General features: G+C 44.7%; 1 protein-coding gene across 2 annotated transcripts in view; it reads right to left on the reverse strand.

Annotated features, from left to right (window-relative positions):
- CYB5R4 (cytochrome b5 reductase 4) overlaps positions 1-16,485 on the reverse strand; it is a 389,372-nt gene that overhangs the window by 119,479 nt on the left and 253,408 nt on the right. For both annotated transcript variants that reach the window (XM_077289796.1, XM_077289795.1), the window contains one exon: positions 10,960-11,082. In XM_077289796.1, the coding sequence (XP_077145911.1) occupies positions 10,960-11,082 (123 nt within the window). The remainder of the gene's footprint in view (positions 1-10,959; positions 11,083-16,485) is intronic.

The raw sequence follows: 16,485 nt of genomic DNA on the forward strand, positions 1-16,485 counted from the left end.
CTTTTCTGTCCATAGGGTCGCGCAGGTTAGACGAGTCCTCAAAAGGGATGGCAGTCTTTTTGGAGACCTTTGCTACTGGGATGTCAATTTTAGGGATCTTTTCCCATAATTTGGCTTCCTCTGGGTCAAATGGTAAGCGACCCTTAAAGTCACGAGACAGAACCAGCCAGCGTTCAGAATGCTTCCACTCCTCTAGTACCATGGCCTTCATATGTTCACTAATAGGAAAAACTGTGTGTTTCCGTGACATAAGTCCCCCGAACATCAGGTCCTTTCTGGACTGTGGCTTGGAAGTCTACTCGATCTGCATGGTACTTCTCACCGCCTGGACAAGCTCGTCCGTTCCCTTTGACTGGAAAAGGTACTTTCTACGCTGGTCCTGGCTCCCTGAGGGGAGCTCCCCCTCTTCTTCTGAGACAGAGTCCCTTAGATCTGAACCGTCATCAGAACTATACTCCGGCTTTCTCTGGTCTCTTTCCCGCCTGGCTCGTTTGCGGCCTGGGATGGGGCTGGACGGATGTTGTGAGAGGCTGGACACAGAAGCCTGGACCTCCTCCCAGATTAGGGACCTCATTTCTAAAAGCAGCGATGATTGCTCATCTTTCATGACCTTTGATGTACAAGGTGCACAGAGTCTTGCCATGGGAGTCCGGGAGCTTTACATGGCATACAGGACATCTGTTAGACTTCACCGAGACCTTGCCGGGCCTTTTAGCTGTGTTCGGGGAAGCAGCGGGGGTTCCCTTATCCTAAACGAGATAAGATAGGGAGTAATAGGCTAGACCTGTGCTAAGATCTATCTGAGGTGAGGGTGGACTGCTCCAGGCGCACTTACCCCTCCATCCTCAAGCATGTCTTCTTCCATAGTTGCTTTCCGCAACTGCAGCCAGAAGCACCGCGGCACGACACATGACGCTATTTGCCAGAAGCGTCCACACTGCTATGCGTTCCACCGCTGGAGCGCTTGCACTTCCCCGCTTTCAAGACGTCACCGGAAGTGACGATACCGGAAGTGACGTTACCGGAAGTGAAGCGGTCCCACCGAAACTAGGGAAGCCGCTCTGACTCGGAAGATCTGCGTACCACGCTGGATGTAGCATCACAAAGGACAGCAACCCTCCGCTGTCTGCGAGGAGCCCTTCACTCCAGACCTCTGCACTGTGGCACCGCGTCCAGAGCCGAGAGCCTCCCACCGGGAGGTATGGCTCTATAAAGGAGCATCGTCCTGCTCCTGGCCTTTGGGGTAGAGGGACTCCCCCTCGGGAAGTTTCGACCCTGAGCCTCTTGACAGGGGGAAGGGTATTGGCAAGCCGCACGATCCCCCTGAGCCCGGTAAGCCTGCGCAGCTCTTTTCGTGCGTTCCTCCGTGCAGGGACAGGAAAAAAACTGAGGAATTGGGGGTGGGACATGATCTTTAAACTCTTGTGTGTTTCCTGTCCCGACAAGGATGAGGAGGATGTCCTCCAGGGTGCTGTCAGGAGGGACGTCCTGGAAAATGAACTTTTATCATTGCACATTGCTGCTCAGTGCCGATCACTTAAGGGAAGCAGCAGTCACCTATGTAATCAAGCGCAAATTCATATGCTAAACACAATATCAATGGATAGTGGGTGGCACTGAATCACAAACACCAAATGCAGCTTTGACAGTTCAGTACTATAGCTTTGCCCAGATGACTGTACCTGAATTGTGTGAGAAAACTTCATTTTCTGGCTTTCAGTCACAATACTGATCTCCATAAGTACAAGCTTTAAACTATGACGGCATTAATTACAGAGAAATCTGTCATAAAATGTAATACATTGCCATAATTCCCTTGCATCTAAATGGAGCTCAAAAAGACTTAAAAAATGTACATATATAAAAAAAAAAACTGGCTGCAGAAGGAGTCACCGACCCTTCTCTTAGTGTAATAGTTTTACACCTGTGGAATCCTATTATGGAGCAGGTGTAAACCGCTGCGGAATCCGCACAAAGAATTGACATGCTGCGGAATAAACAAGGCTACGTTTCCGCGCGTTTTTTTCCGCAGCATGTGCACGGCGGATTTTGTTTTCCATAGGTTTACATGGTACTGTAAACTCAGGGAAAACTGCTGTGAATCTGCAGCACAATCCGCAACGTGTGCACATAGCCTAAGGCTGGGATCTAACATGCCCTTAAAAGGAGCCTGTCAGCAGGATTGTGCACAGTAACCTACAGGCCGTGTCAGGTTGGCGCTTTATACTGATTAAAATGATACCTTGGTTGATGAAATTCGTCTTATCTTTGTTCTTTAATCTTTATTTTCAGTTTGAAGTTAATGATATGCCCATGCCCCGGGGTGGGCCTGGAGGGGGGTCTTCACGTGGTGCTCTGATTAGATATTCATTATGCAGACTGCTGACAGGTCACTGATCCCTCACCAACTGCCCCCTAGTTTGCATAATGAATATCTGTACATAAGTAAAAAAAAAAAAAAAAAAAAAAAAAAAACCTTCTGCAGGCAGATGACGGTCGTGGCACCTGCTCTGCAGCAAAATCGCATGTTTTATGTGCCAATAATACATTTTATTCACGTTATTCAGCTAGAGAAAAAAAATCAATTTGAAAATGGTGCCCGTCGCGCCTGCGCAGTAGCTGCTATCAGTGTCCATAGCCATCTCCGAGCTACTACTGCGCGGCTGGCGCCATCTTGGAGGAGGAATTATTTTTTCTTCTCCAGTAAGATGGCACCACCGGCACTTGCACAGTAGCAGCTATCGGATCACAGCTATGGGCACCGATAGTAGCTACTGCGCAGGCATTATCAAATCAAATATATGACTATATTTGCTTTTAGAGCAGTGGCTCTTCAGCAGTTGCAAGTTTACAACACCAATCATGCTGTGAGATGTGTCAGATCGTCGGATTGGTATATATACCTGTATCCACACCAGTATAAGCTCTGTACTTGTTGTAAGTAGATTCGATTCTCTACAGTAAATGTTGTTATTCGGTCACAAGATGTCGCTGTTGCCCAAGCATTGCTGAAATACTGCGATTTGCTTATAAAATGTCAGTAGGTGGGACTACAATGCGACTGATGTGAAACACAGGAAGAAGAGTGGCCATGTTAAGGGCAGTTTGCAGCTAATGAGAGGATGTCTGTGCAGAAGAAGAATCCGACAATATCCTCTCATGGAAGCTCCTCAGAGACCAGAGCAGCGGCAGATTGGAGCGGAACTTGTCCGTAACCAGAACCTGTACAGATGTGAGATTTCTGCCAGGAATGTGTTGTGAATTCTGTTTTTGGGCTCCCTCTGGTGGCTACTGGTGGTACTGGTTGACTTTGGTCTTGTGTTTCCAGTGCACCTGTTTTCATCAGGAAATTGGGAGTTTCCTATTTAGTCTGGCTTCTCAGTCACTCTAGTGCCGGCAATCAATGTTACCAGAGCATCTCTGTTGCTTGCTACCTGCTCCAAGTCTGCAATTCAGCTAAGTTGAATCTTTGGCTTTTTTTTGTGTTTGTTTTGTCCAGCATGCATTTATATTTCTTGTGCTGCTGGAAGCTCTAGTGATCTGAAATTACTACTCCGGTGTCATGAGTTGATAACGGAGTTAAGGTAGTTTCAGGATGGCTGCTTAGGGTTTTGAGGTAACCGCGAAGTCCTCTTTTGTATTTTCATCTATCTAGTCAGAGGGCCTCACTTTGCTGAAACTATATTCATACTGCGTTTGTGTTTTCTTCTTACCTAACCGTTATTACATGTGGGGGGCTACTATAACTTTTGGGGTTTCCCTGGAGGCAAGCCAGGTCTGTGTATTCCTCTTCTAGGGGTAGTTAGCTCTCCGGCTGGCGCGAGGTGTCTAGAGATCAACGTAGGCACACCCCCTGGCTATTTCTATTTGCGTGTTAGGTTCAGCATCGCGGTTACCTGAGTTACCATCTTCCTAGAGCTAGTCCGTTTTTGCCCATGTCCCTGCCATTGGGAATCATGACAGTATTGCCGGCCATAATGTATTAAAGGTATTGGCTAAAGAAGGAGAGAAAAAAAGACGTTTCTGACACTTTTTTTTTTTTTTTTTTTTTACTCAGAGGTTCTGTCTAGCCATAATTGCAATCTGCTGTTTTTTTTTTGTTTTTTTTTCCTCTCCTCTTAACCCCTGAATGGCTCAGACCTCTGCTGTTGAGAAATGGATATCCAGGGTTTAGCTTCAAATCTTAATACTCTTGCCTCTAAGGTTCAAAATATCCAAGACTATGTTATACATGCTCCTATGTCTGAACCCAAGATCCCTATACCTGAGTTCTTTTCTGGAGATAGATCTCGCTTTTTGAATTTTAAGCACAATTGTAAATTGTATCTTTCTCTGAGATCTCGCTCCGCTGGAGACCCCGCTCAGCAGGTAAAAATTGTTATTTCCTTGTTGCGGGGTGACCCCCAGAATTGGGCATTTGCATTGGCACCAGGGGATCCTGCGCTGCTTAATGTGGTAATGTGGATGCGTTTTTTCTGGCACTGGGGTTGCTCTATGAGGAACCTAATTTGGAGATTCAGGCTGAAAAGGCCTTGACAGCCCTCTCTCAAGGGCATGATGAAGCTGAAATATATTGTCAAAAATTTCGAAAATGGTCTGTGCTTACTCAGTGGAATGAGTGCGCCCTGGCGGCGAATTTCAGAGAAGGTCTCTCTGACGCCGTTAAAGATGTCATGGTGGGGTTTCCTACGCCCACAGGTCTGAATGAATCCATGACTATGGCTATTCAGATTGATCGGCGTTTACGGGAGCGCAAACCTGTGCACCATTTGGCGGTGTCTTCTGAGCAGGCACCAGAGATTATGCAATGTGATAGAATTCTGTCCAGAAGTGAACGGCAGAATTATAGGCGTAAAAATGGGTTGTGCTTCTACTGTGGTGATTCTGCTCATGTTATATCAGCATGCTCTAAACGCACAAAAATGGTTGATAAGTCTTTTGCAATTGGCACCTTACAGTCTAAGTTTATTTTGTCTGTAACTTTGATCTGTTCATTATCAACTATTTCTGTGGATGCCTATGTGGATTCTGGCGCTTCCTTGAGTCTTATGGATTGGTCCTTTGCCAGACGTTGTGGGTTTAGCCTAGAGCCTTTGGAAGTTCCTATCCCTCTGAAGGGTATCGACTCCACACCTTTGGCTAGGAATAAACCACAATTCTGGACACAAGTGACTATGTGTATGACTCCTGACCATCGGGAGGTGATTCGCTTCCTTGTGTTGCATAACTTGCATGATGTCTTAGTGCTTGGATTGCCATGGTTGCAAACTCATAATCCAGTCCTTGACTGGAAAACAATGTCTGTGTTAAGTTGGGGATGTCAGGGGGCTCATGGGGAAGTACCTTTGGTTTCCATTGCTTCATCTACTCCCTCTGAAATTCCGGCATTTTTGTCTGATTATTGTGATGTTTTTGAGGAGCCTAAACTTAGTTCTCTTCCCCCTCACCGGGATTGCGATTGTGCTATAGACTTGATTCCGGGCAGCAAGTTTCCTAAGGGTCGTTTGTTCAATCTATCTGTGCCTGAGCATGCTGCTATGCGAGAGTATATTAAGGAGTCCTTGGAAAAGGGACATATCCGTCCATCCTCATCCCCTTTAGGAGCAGGTTTTTTTTTCGTGGGTAAAAAAGATGGCTCCCTGAGGCCCTGTATTGATTATCGCCTGTTGAATAAGATTATAGTCAAATACCAGTATCCTTTGCCACTATTGACTGATTTATTTGCTCGTATTAAAGGGGCAAAGTGGTTCTCTAAGGTTGATCTTCGGGGTGCGTATAATTTGGTGCGGATTAAGCAGGGAGATGAGTGGAAAACTGCATTTAATACGCCCGAGGACCATTTTGAGTATTTGGTAATGCCTTTTGGTCGTTCTAATGCTCCTTCAGTCTTTCAGTCCTTTATGCACGATATTTTCCGTAAATACCTGGATAAATTTATGATTGTGTATTTGGATGATATTTTGATTTTTTCGGATGACTGGGAGTCGCATGTTCAACAGGTTAGGAAGGTTTTTCAGGTTTTGCGGTCCAATTCTCTGTTTGTAAAGGGCTCAAAGTGTATCTTTGGGGTTCAGAAGATTTCCTTTTTGGGGTATATTTTTTCCCCTTCTTCTGTTGAGATGGATCCTGTCAAGGTTCGGGCTATTTGTGATTGGACGCAGCCTACTTCCCTGAAGAGTCTTCAGAAGTTCTTGGGCTTTGCTAATTTCTATCGTCGATTTATAACTGGGTTTTCAAGTGTTGCTAAACCTCTTACTGATTTGACTAAGAAGGGTGCTGATGTTGCCAATTGGTCCTCTGCGGCTGTGGAGGCCTTTCGGGAGCTTAAGCGCCGCTTTTCCTCTGCCCCTGTGTTGCGCCAGCCTGATGTTTCGCTCCCTTTTCAGGTTGAGGTTGATGCTTCCGAGATTGGAGCGGGGGCGGTTTTGTCGCAGAAAAGTCCCGATTGCTCAGTGATGAGACCATGTGCATTCTTCTCTCGAAAGTTTTCGCCCGCCGAGCGAAATTATGATGTCGGCAATCGGGAGCTCTTGGCTATGAAGTGGGCATTTGAGGAGTGGCGTCATTGGCTTGAGGGTGCTAGACATCAGGTGGTGGTCTTGACTGATCACAAGAATCTGATTTACCTTGAGTCCGCCAGGCGTCTGAATCCTAGACAGGCGCGCTGGTCATTGTTTTTCTCTCGGTTTAATTTTGTGGTTTCATACTTGCCGGGCTCGAAAAATGTGAAGGCAGATGCTCTTTCTAGGAGTTTTGAGCCTGACTCCTCTGGTGATTCTGAGCCTACGGGTATCCTTAAGGATGGAGTGATTTTGTCTGCTGTCTCCCCAGACTTGCGACGTGCTTTGCAGGAGTTTCAGACTGATAAGCCTGATCGTTGTCCGTCTGGGAGATTGTTTGTTCCAGATGAGTGGACCAGTAGAGTCATCTCAGAGGTTCATTCTTCTGTGTTGGCGGGCCACCCTGGAATTTTTGGTACCAGAGATTTGGTGGCCAGGTCCTTCTGGTGGCCTTCCCTGTCTCGGGGTGTGCGTACCTTTGTACAGTCTTGTGATGTTTGTGCTCGGGCCAAGCCTTGCTGTTCTCGGGCTAGTGGATTGTTGTTGTCCTTGCCTATTCCGAAGAGGCCGTGGACGCACATCTCTATGGACTTTATCTCGGATCTCCCGGTTTCTCAGAAAATGTCTGTCATTTGGGTGGTGTGTGACCGTTTTTCTAAGATGGTTCATTTGGTACCCTTGCCCAAATTGCCTTCTTCATCGGAGTTGGTTCCTTTATTTTTTCAGAATGTGGTTCGCTTGCATGGTATCCCGGAAAACATCGTGTCTGACAGAGGATCTCAATTTGTGTCTAGGTTCTGGCGAGCGTTCTGTGCCAGGATGGGCATTGATTTGTCTTTTTCATCTGCGTTCCATCCTCAGACTAATGACCAGACGGAGCGAACTAATCAGACCTTGGAGACGTATTTGAGGTGTTTTGTGTCTGCTGATCAGGATGATTGGGTCGCCTTTTTGCCGTTGGCAGAGTTTGCCCTCAATAATCGGGCCAGTTCTGCTACTCTGGTTTCTCCTTTCTTTTGCAATTCAGGGTTTCACCCTCGTTTTTCGTCTGGTCAGGTGGAGTCTTCGGATTGTCCTGGAGTGGATTCTGTGGTGGATAGACTGCACCGGATTTGGAGTCATGTGGTGGACAATTTGAAGTTGTCTCAGGAGAAGACTCAGCAGTTTGCTAATCGTCATCGTCGTGTGGGTCATCATCTCCGTGTTGGAGACTTGGTGTGGTTGTCTTCTCGCTTTGTCCCTATGAAGGTCTCTTCTCCTAAGTTCAAACCTCGGTTCATAGGTCCTTATAAGATTTTGGAGATTCTTAATCCTGTATCTTTTCGTTTGGACCTTCCAGCATCTTTCACCATTCATAATGTCTTCCATAGGTCGTTGTTGCGGAGGTACGAGGTACCGGTTGTTCCTTCTGTTCAGCCTCCTGCTCCTGTGCTGGTGGAGGGTGAATTGGAGTATGTTGTGGAGAAGATTTTGGACTCTCGTATTTCCAGACGGAGACTTCAATATCTGGTTAAATGGAAGGGATACGGTCAGGAGGATAATTCTTGGGTGACTGCCTCTGATGTTCATGCCTCTGATTTGGTTCGCGCCTTTCATAGGGCGCATCCAGATCGCCCTGGTGGTTCTCATGAGGGTTCGGTGCCCCCTCCTTAAGGGGGGGGTACTGTTGTGAATTCTGTTTTTGGGCTCCCTCTGGTGGCTACTGGTGGTACTGGTTGACTTTGGTCTTGTGTTTCCAGTGCACCTGTTTTCATCAGGAAATTGGGAGTTTCCTATTTAGTCTGGCTTCTCAGTCACTCTAGTGCCGGCGATCAATGTTACCAGAGCATCTCTGTTGCTTGCTACCTGCTCCAAGTCTGCAATTCAGCTAAGTTGAATCTTTGCCTTTTTTTTGTATTTGTTTTGTCCAGCATGCATTTATATTTCTTGTGCTGCTGGAAGCTCTAGTGATCTGAAATTACTACTCCGGTGTCATGAGTTGATAACGGAGTTAAGGTAGTTTCAGGATGGCTGCTTAGGGTTTTGAGGTAACCGCGAAGTCCTCTTTTGTATTTTCATCTATCTAGTCAGAGGGCCTCACTTTGCTGAAACTATATTCATACTGCGTTAGTGTTTTCTTCTTACCTAACCGTTATTACATGTGGGGGGCTACTATAACTTTTGGGGTTTCCCTGGAGGCAAGCCAGGTCTGTGTATTCCTCTTCTAGGGGTAGTTAGCTCTCCGGCTGGCGCGAGGTGTCTAGAGATCAACGTAGGCACACCCCCTGGCTATTTCTATTTGCGTGTTAGGTTCAGCATCGCGGTTACCTGAGTTACCATCTTCCTAGAGCTAGTCCGTTTTTGCCCATGTCCCTGCCATTGGGAATCATGACAGGAATGCTGCTAAGAGACGCATACCACTGAGGAGTTGATCCACAAGCATCAACAGTACAGCTCACCTGTTGGAGGGGCCACGCATCCGTCCATATACACTGATTCTTTGTCCAGAGCAGGCCCGGGTCGGTAAGAACACTAAGGCCCACTGCACCGCCGCAGTAAGTAACCATGCACACATCAAACTACATTCTGGCGCCAAAAAGACTTAAGGCTGAGATAGAGCCTGTAGTTATATAGTTGGGGCTCCTTCTCACTTGCAAGAAATACGTCCGAGTCTCGCAGGTAAAAACCCTGCTCTGGCACCGGCACTCCAGAGCAGAGCATGCAGCTGCATGTATTGCTGTGCGGCCGCACGCTCCGCTCTGGAGTGCCGGCGCCAGAGCAGGGTTTTTACCTGCGAGACTCGGACGTATTTCTCGCAAATGAGAAGGAGCCCTTAGGCACATTGACTGTTCAGGCCCTGTTTATTGCCAATATCAACATTCAGAACTTTCGGATTTTTTGCCACATTTCTGGATTGTTCCATAACTTAGAATCCTAATCTACACCTACAGGTGCATCTCACAAAATTAGAATATCATCAAAAAGTTAATTTATTTCAGTTCTTCAAAACAAAAAGTGAAACTCACAGAGTGATCTATTTCAAGTGTTTATTTCTGTTAATGTTGATTATTATGGCTGACAGTCAATGAAAATTGAAAAGTCATTATCTCAGTAAATTAGAATACTTTATAACACCAGCTTGAAAAAATGTTTTAAAATCCGAAATGTTGGCCTACTGAAATACATATTCAGTAGATGTACTCAATACTTGTTCGGGGCTCCTTTTGCATCAATTACTGCATTAATGCGGCATGGCATGAAGGCCATCAGTCTGTGGCACTGCTGAGGTGTTATGGAAGCCCGGGTTGCTTTGATAGTACCCTTCAGCTCATCTGCATTGTTGGGTCTGGTGTCTCATCTTCCTCTTGATAATACCCTATAGATTCTCTATAAGATTAGAAGAGTTTGCTGGCCAATAAAGCACAGTGATCCTGTTGTTTTTAAACCAGTTATTGGTACTTCTGGCAGCGTGGACAGGTGCCAAGTCCTGATATTTCCATCTCCAAAAAGCTTGCCGGCAGAGGGAAGCATGAAGTGCTCTAAAATTTCCAAGTAGACGGCTGCGCTGACTTTGGTCTTGATAAAACTCAGAGGACCTGCACCGGTAGATAACATGGCTCCCCAAACTATCATTGATTTTAGATACTTCACACTAGACCTTGGAAATCAAGGTCCCAGAGTCTGGAGGGAGAGTGGAGAGTCACACAATCCAAGCTGCTTTTTTTTGTATTGAAGAGCTGAAATAAATTAACTTTTTGATGATATTCTAACTTTGTGAGATGCACCTGTAGGTGCTGATACGAAACCCAATGGACCCCAGACCAAACTTGAACTTCCTTTTGTTTAAGGAGAGAGTGAGTTTCTGTGGAACATTATAATATGGGGCAGTTGATCAATGTCAAGAGACTTTGCTCACGGCTAATTCGCGGATACACATGGTTAATTTGGGGGTATTTTCAATAAAATTGATGACGGACTATTCCTCCAAATTCATTGAGGTCACATCGGGATGGGAGAGAGATATTTGGTTGGGGTATAGAAGTGTTTCTAAGATTGTAAACTGCTGTTCTGAATTGCATGCTAGCCCATACGTTACACTCATATAATTGATCCAGTCTCCAGGATGTAAACAAGTAACGGGCGGCCATTTTAGACAGCCATGCCAGTAGGCAGATTTATAGAAAATACATTAGGTACAGATCGTTTGGGTGCCATGCCGTACAGCACAAGGGTTTCAGAATGCTGGCTAAATGTCTGTATAAAGTTTTATTTATTTTTTTATGATTTCTATTGTCTGGTTACCCTTATTGTAGTTTTACAATAGCTGGAGGTTAACTAGTATGGCTTTACAGCATAACTTTCTGGTAATCAAAAATGCCAACCCACCATGGCTGGCTGTACACATAGATATCATACCTACCTCTTTGAGACTTTTTGATAAAAGAGTTATTGTCTTTCAATAATTGTCCAATATTCTCCCACACCTTGTGCTCTTCCTTCTGCAGAATCACTTCTATGTTTCCAGAACTATTTGCTGAACAAACTAGATAAATAGGAAAATGTATTAATATGCAGCAATGGAATGGACATTTTGGCAAAATAATGCACTTAGTAAAAAAAAGTGTAATAAAACAAAACAACATTGCCACAAATTCTGCTAATCAATATGTTATTCATAAGTAATTTCATTGTTTTCATCTTTTCTAAAAAAGTCATACTGTATGCTCACAATACTAATGTATTCACAAACCAATCCACAAAAATTACCTTCTTTCTAGGGAGGGGTTTGTTGGCGTGGATGCTCCTGATTCATTAAGAGGCACCTTCCTCTTAATCAATAAGGCAGGGTATGTTATTAAGTATTTTGTGTGACATATCTGTGTAATTCAAAATTCAATTCAATTAAGATTCAAAGTTCGAAAAATTGAGAAATGTTCGCCAATTTTCTGTTGTTTTTTTTTCACAAATAAACACAGGTAATATCAAAGAAATGTTACTACTATCATGAAGTGCAATATGTCACGAGAAAACACTGTCAGAATCACCGGGATACGTTGAAGCGTTCCAGAGTTATAACCTCATAAAGGGACAGTGGTCAGAATTGTAAAAATTGGCCCGGTCATTAACATGCCCACAGTTAGAGCCCCACTGCCGAAGCTTCCAGTTATAGGGGCGGCGCCGACACGGTTTCAGTCACTGCTTAATGTATAGAGAGCTGTGGCTGTAACTGCTACCCCGGCACTGACTGACAGCTTGCTTTTCATAAGATTGCTGTTTAGCACCAGAATCCTGGACCATCTCAATACATGACTGCCCACCGTAAATTTACGGCAGCGCTGCACAAAGCCCAGGAAGCTCAAGTACTGAGCCCACAGTTTTGTCAGCAGATGATGACTGAACAGCCGGCGTGAAGCAGAAATCAACCAATGGCTGTTAATTTATTAAATGCTACTGTCAATCTGTGTTTGTGACACAGTTCACTGTTCTAACAGTTCATCAGCACTCCCACTACATGATCATGGTGTACCGATGTTATTCCTCGACAGCCGAGATTCTGCTGTAGACCCCGTGTCTGTGTGCCTAACATGATGGAACACATACTTTATGTGGCTGTGGTTCATAGAAGCCTGTGACCTTTTATATAAACCGCAATACTGTTGTCTTGCTGTATCTAGCACAAGCGATAGGATGATCACAGGTTCAAGTTCTCTAAGGCAACTATCAAGTACAATGAAAAGAAAAAAAAGAAAAAAGTAAATATAAAAAAAAAAGTATATGTAAAAGTTTGAATCACCCATTTTCCCTTGTTTATTTATTTTTTTTTTTTAAAAGCACATATGTGGTAACACTACTTTCACAAAAGACTGATCTATCTAATATATAAAGCTGAATGTGTGTATGTGTGTGTGTATGTATGTATGTCCGGGATTGGCATCAGAACCGTCGCAGCTACAGCCACAAAATTTTGCACAGTCACACGTCTGGACCCCGAGAGCGTCATAGGCTATGTTGTGAGGTGAAATTTTAACCCCGCGCTTTCCAATTCACCAAACAATTTTGCCCCTATCTACATAATGGGGAAAAAGTGAAAGGAAAAGTGTTGGAGGCGTCGCAGCTACAGGCACAACATTTTGCACAGTCACACGTCTGGACCCCGAGAGCGTCATAGGCTATGTTGTGAGGTGAAATTTTAACCCCGCGCTTTCCAATTCACCAAACAATTTTGCCCCTATCTACATAATGGGGAAAAAGTGAAAGGAAAAGTGTTGGAGGCAAACTAACAGCTGCCAGATGTGAACAAGGGGGACTTAAAGAATGAGAGCGATGGCACCAAAGAGTATATACTGTACAGTTGCTAAGGTGGGGCCCCAATATGGGATAATCACCACACCACCACGGGGATATGAACACACACACAAAATGCGCCACACACTACCACGTGCTCGAACACATATACCACCCTCAGCGCACATTTCACCACACATACACCAACCTCGCCACATAAAAGTAGAAACACAAAAGTCGCCGCTCAAAACTCGCCATGCGCAAAACTCTCCACATGCAAAACTTACCTCATGGAAAACTCGCCACACGCAAAACTTGCACACGCAGAAAAATTGCCACACGCAGAAAAATTGCCACATGCACAAAAGTTGCAACACATGCAAAAGTTGCCTCACACAAAACTTGCACATACTCAAAAGGCACCACACATAAAACTCGCCACGTGCAAAACTCGCCATGCGCAAAACTTGCTGCACACAACTTGCTACACTAACCTGTCACATGCAACTCAACACACAAAAAGTTGCTACACGCATGTCGCCACACAAAACTCATCTCACAAAAGTCCCTACATGCATGTTGCCACACGCAACTCAACACACACAACTTGACACACGAAACTCGCCCTAAAACACACACAAGTCTGGTATTATCCTTCAAAAATAAAAATCTGATTAATAAGCAGACAAACTACAAGAGCAACAAATGTACCATATAGGAATCCGGCAGCTGTCAGTCACATGACCAGTCTATTATGTGTATGTGTGAGCTAATATATACTGCCAGGGGGTGGGCTTACTGTTGGCTGGGGATTTATCAGGCTGCCATTTTAGCTTACAAATACTGAGGTAAAAATACTGACCAAATAACGTGTGAACGAGGGCTAATACAGGAGGAGATGACATACAGATATATACTATATACAGGAGGAGATGACACACAGGTATATACTATTTACAGGGGAGATGACACACAGGTATATACTATATACAGGAGGAGATGACACAGATATATACTATATACAGGAGAGATGACACACAGGTATATACTATATAGAGGAGGAGATGACATACAGGTACATACTACATACAGGAGGAGATGACATACAGGTATATACTATATACAGGAGGAGATGACACACAGGTATATACTATATACAGGAGCAGATTACCTACAGGTATATAGTATATACAGGAGGAGATGACATACAGGTATATGCTATGTATAGGAGGAGATGACATACAGGTATATACTATATACAGGAGGAGATGACACACAGATATATACTATATATATAGGTGAGATGACACACAGGTATATACTATATACAGGAGATTACATACAGGTATATCTAATATATAAAGCTGAATGTGTGTATGTATGTATGTGTGTATGTCCGGGATTGGCATCTGCACTGTCGCAGCCACAGCCACAAAATTTTGCACAGTCACACGTCTGGACCCCGAGAGCGTCATAGGCTATGTTGTGAGGTGAAATTTTAACCCCGCGCGTTCCAATTCACCAAACAATTTTGCCCCTATCTACATAATGGGGAAAAAGTGAAGGGAAAAGTGTTGGAGGAAAATTGACAGCTGCCAGATGTGAACAATGAGGACTTAAAGAATGAGAGCGATGGCGCCAAAGAGTATATACCATACAGTTGCTAAGGTGGGCCCCGACATGGGATACTCACCACACACGGGGATATGAACACAAACACAAAATGTGCCACACACTACCACGTGCTTGAACACATATACGACCCTCAGCACACATTTCACCACACACACACCAACCTCGCCACATAAAAGTCGAAACACAAAAGTCACCACTCAAAACTCGTAACGCGCAAAACTCGCTACATGCAAAACTCGCCATATGCAAAACTAGGCTCACGCAAAACTCGCCACACGTGCAAAACTCATCTCATGGAAAACTCACCTCATGCAAAACTTGCACACACAGAAAAATTGCCACATGTACAAAAGTTGCACCACTGTTGTGAATTTGGATTCTGGGCTCCCCCGGTGGCTACTGGTGGAATTGAACTGGTGTCTTCATCTTCTCTGTTCACCTGTTCCCATCAAGATGTGGGAGTCGCTATATAACCTTGCTGCTCTGTTAGTTGCTTGCCGGTCAACAATGTTATCAGAAGCCTCTCTGTGCTTGTTCCTGCTCCTAGACAACTACTAGATAAGTTGGACTCTTGTCCATGTTTGTTTTTGCATTTTGTTCCAGTTCACAGCTGTAGTTTCGTTACTGTGTCTGGAAAGCTCTTGTGAACGGGAATTGCCACTCTGGTGTTATGAGTTAATGCCAGAGTTTTAAAGTAATTTCTGGATGGAGTTTTTGATAGGGTTTTCAGCGGACCATGAAAGTGTCCTTTCTGTCTTCTGCTATGTAGTAAGTGGACCTCAAATTTGCTAAACCTATTTTCATACTACGTTTGTTATTTCATCTCAACTCACCGCCAATACATGTGGGGGGCCTCTGTCTCCTTTCGGGGTATTTCTCTAGAGGTGAGCTAGGACTAATATTTTCCTCTGCTAGCTTTATTTAGTCCTCCGGCTGGGCTGGGCATCTAGAATCAACGTAGGCATGCTACCCGGCCACTGCTAGTTGTGCGTTAGGTTTAGTTCATGGTCAGCTCAGTTCCCATCTTCCAAGAGCTAGTTCCTATATATGCTTATGCTATGTTCTCTTGCCATTGAGATCATGACAGTTTGACCGGCCCGCAAAGTGTTAATTGTTTGGGCTGAAGCAGGAGTAAAAGAAGTGTTGAAGGGAAATTTTTTTTTTTTTTTTTTTTTTCCCCTCAGAGTTTTGCTGCCTAGCCCTTAATTGCTGTCTAGCTGCTTCTTACCTCCTCTTAACCCTTGAATGGCTCTGTGTCCACCTGTTTGTAATGGATCTTCAGAGTGTAACTGCAGGTTTGAATAATCTCGCCACGAAGGTACAAAATTTGCAAGATTTTGTTTGTCATGCACCTGTATCTGAGCCGAGAATTCCTTTGCCGGAATTTTTCTCGGGGAATAGATCCGGGTTTCAGAATTTTCGAAATAATTGCAAATTATTTTTGTCTCTGAAATCTCGCTCTGCCGGAGACCCTGCACAGCAGGTCAGGATTGTGATTTCCTTGCTCCGGGGCGACCCTCAAGACTGGGCTTTTTCATTGACACCAGGGGATCCTGCGTTGCTCAATGTGGATGCGTTTTTTCTGGCCTTGGGGTTGCTTTATGACGAACCTCATTTGGAGCTTCAGGCAGAAAAAACTTTGATGTCCCTATCTCAGGGGCAAGATGAAGCGGAAATTTACTGCCAAAGATTCCGTAAATGGTCTGTGCTTACTCAGTGGAATGAGTGCGCCCTGGCGGCGACTTTCAGAGAGGGTCTCTCTGATGCCATTAAGGATGTTATGGTGGGGTTCCCTGTGCCTGCGGGTCTGAATGAGTCCATGACAATGGCTATTCAGATCGATAGGCGTTTGCGGGAGCGCAAACCAGTGCACCATCTGGCGGTGTCCACTGAGAAGTCGCCAGAGAGTATGCAGTGTGATAGAATTCTGTCCCGAAGCGAGCGGCAGAATTTTAGACGGAAAAATGGGTTGTGTTTCTATTGTGGTGATTCTACTCATGTTATATCAGCATGCTCTAAGCGCACT

The sequence above is a fragment of the Ranitomeya variabilis genome, chromosome 2 (assembly GCF_051348905.1).
Source record: "Ranitomeya variabilis isolate aRanVar5 chromosome 2, aRanVar5.hap1, whole genome shotgun sequence".
NCBI classification, from domain to species: domain Eukaryota; kingdom Metazoa; phylum Chordata; class Amphibia; order Anura; family Dendrobatidae; genus Ranitomeya; species Ranitomeya variabilis.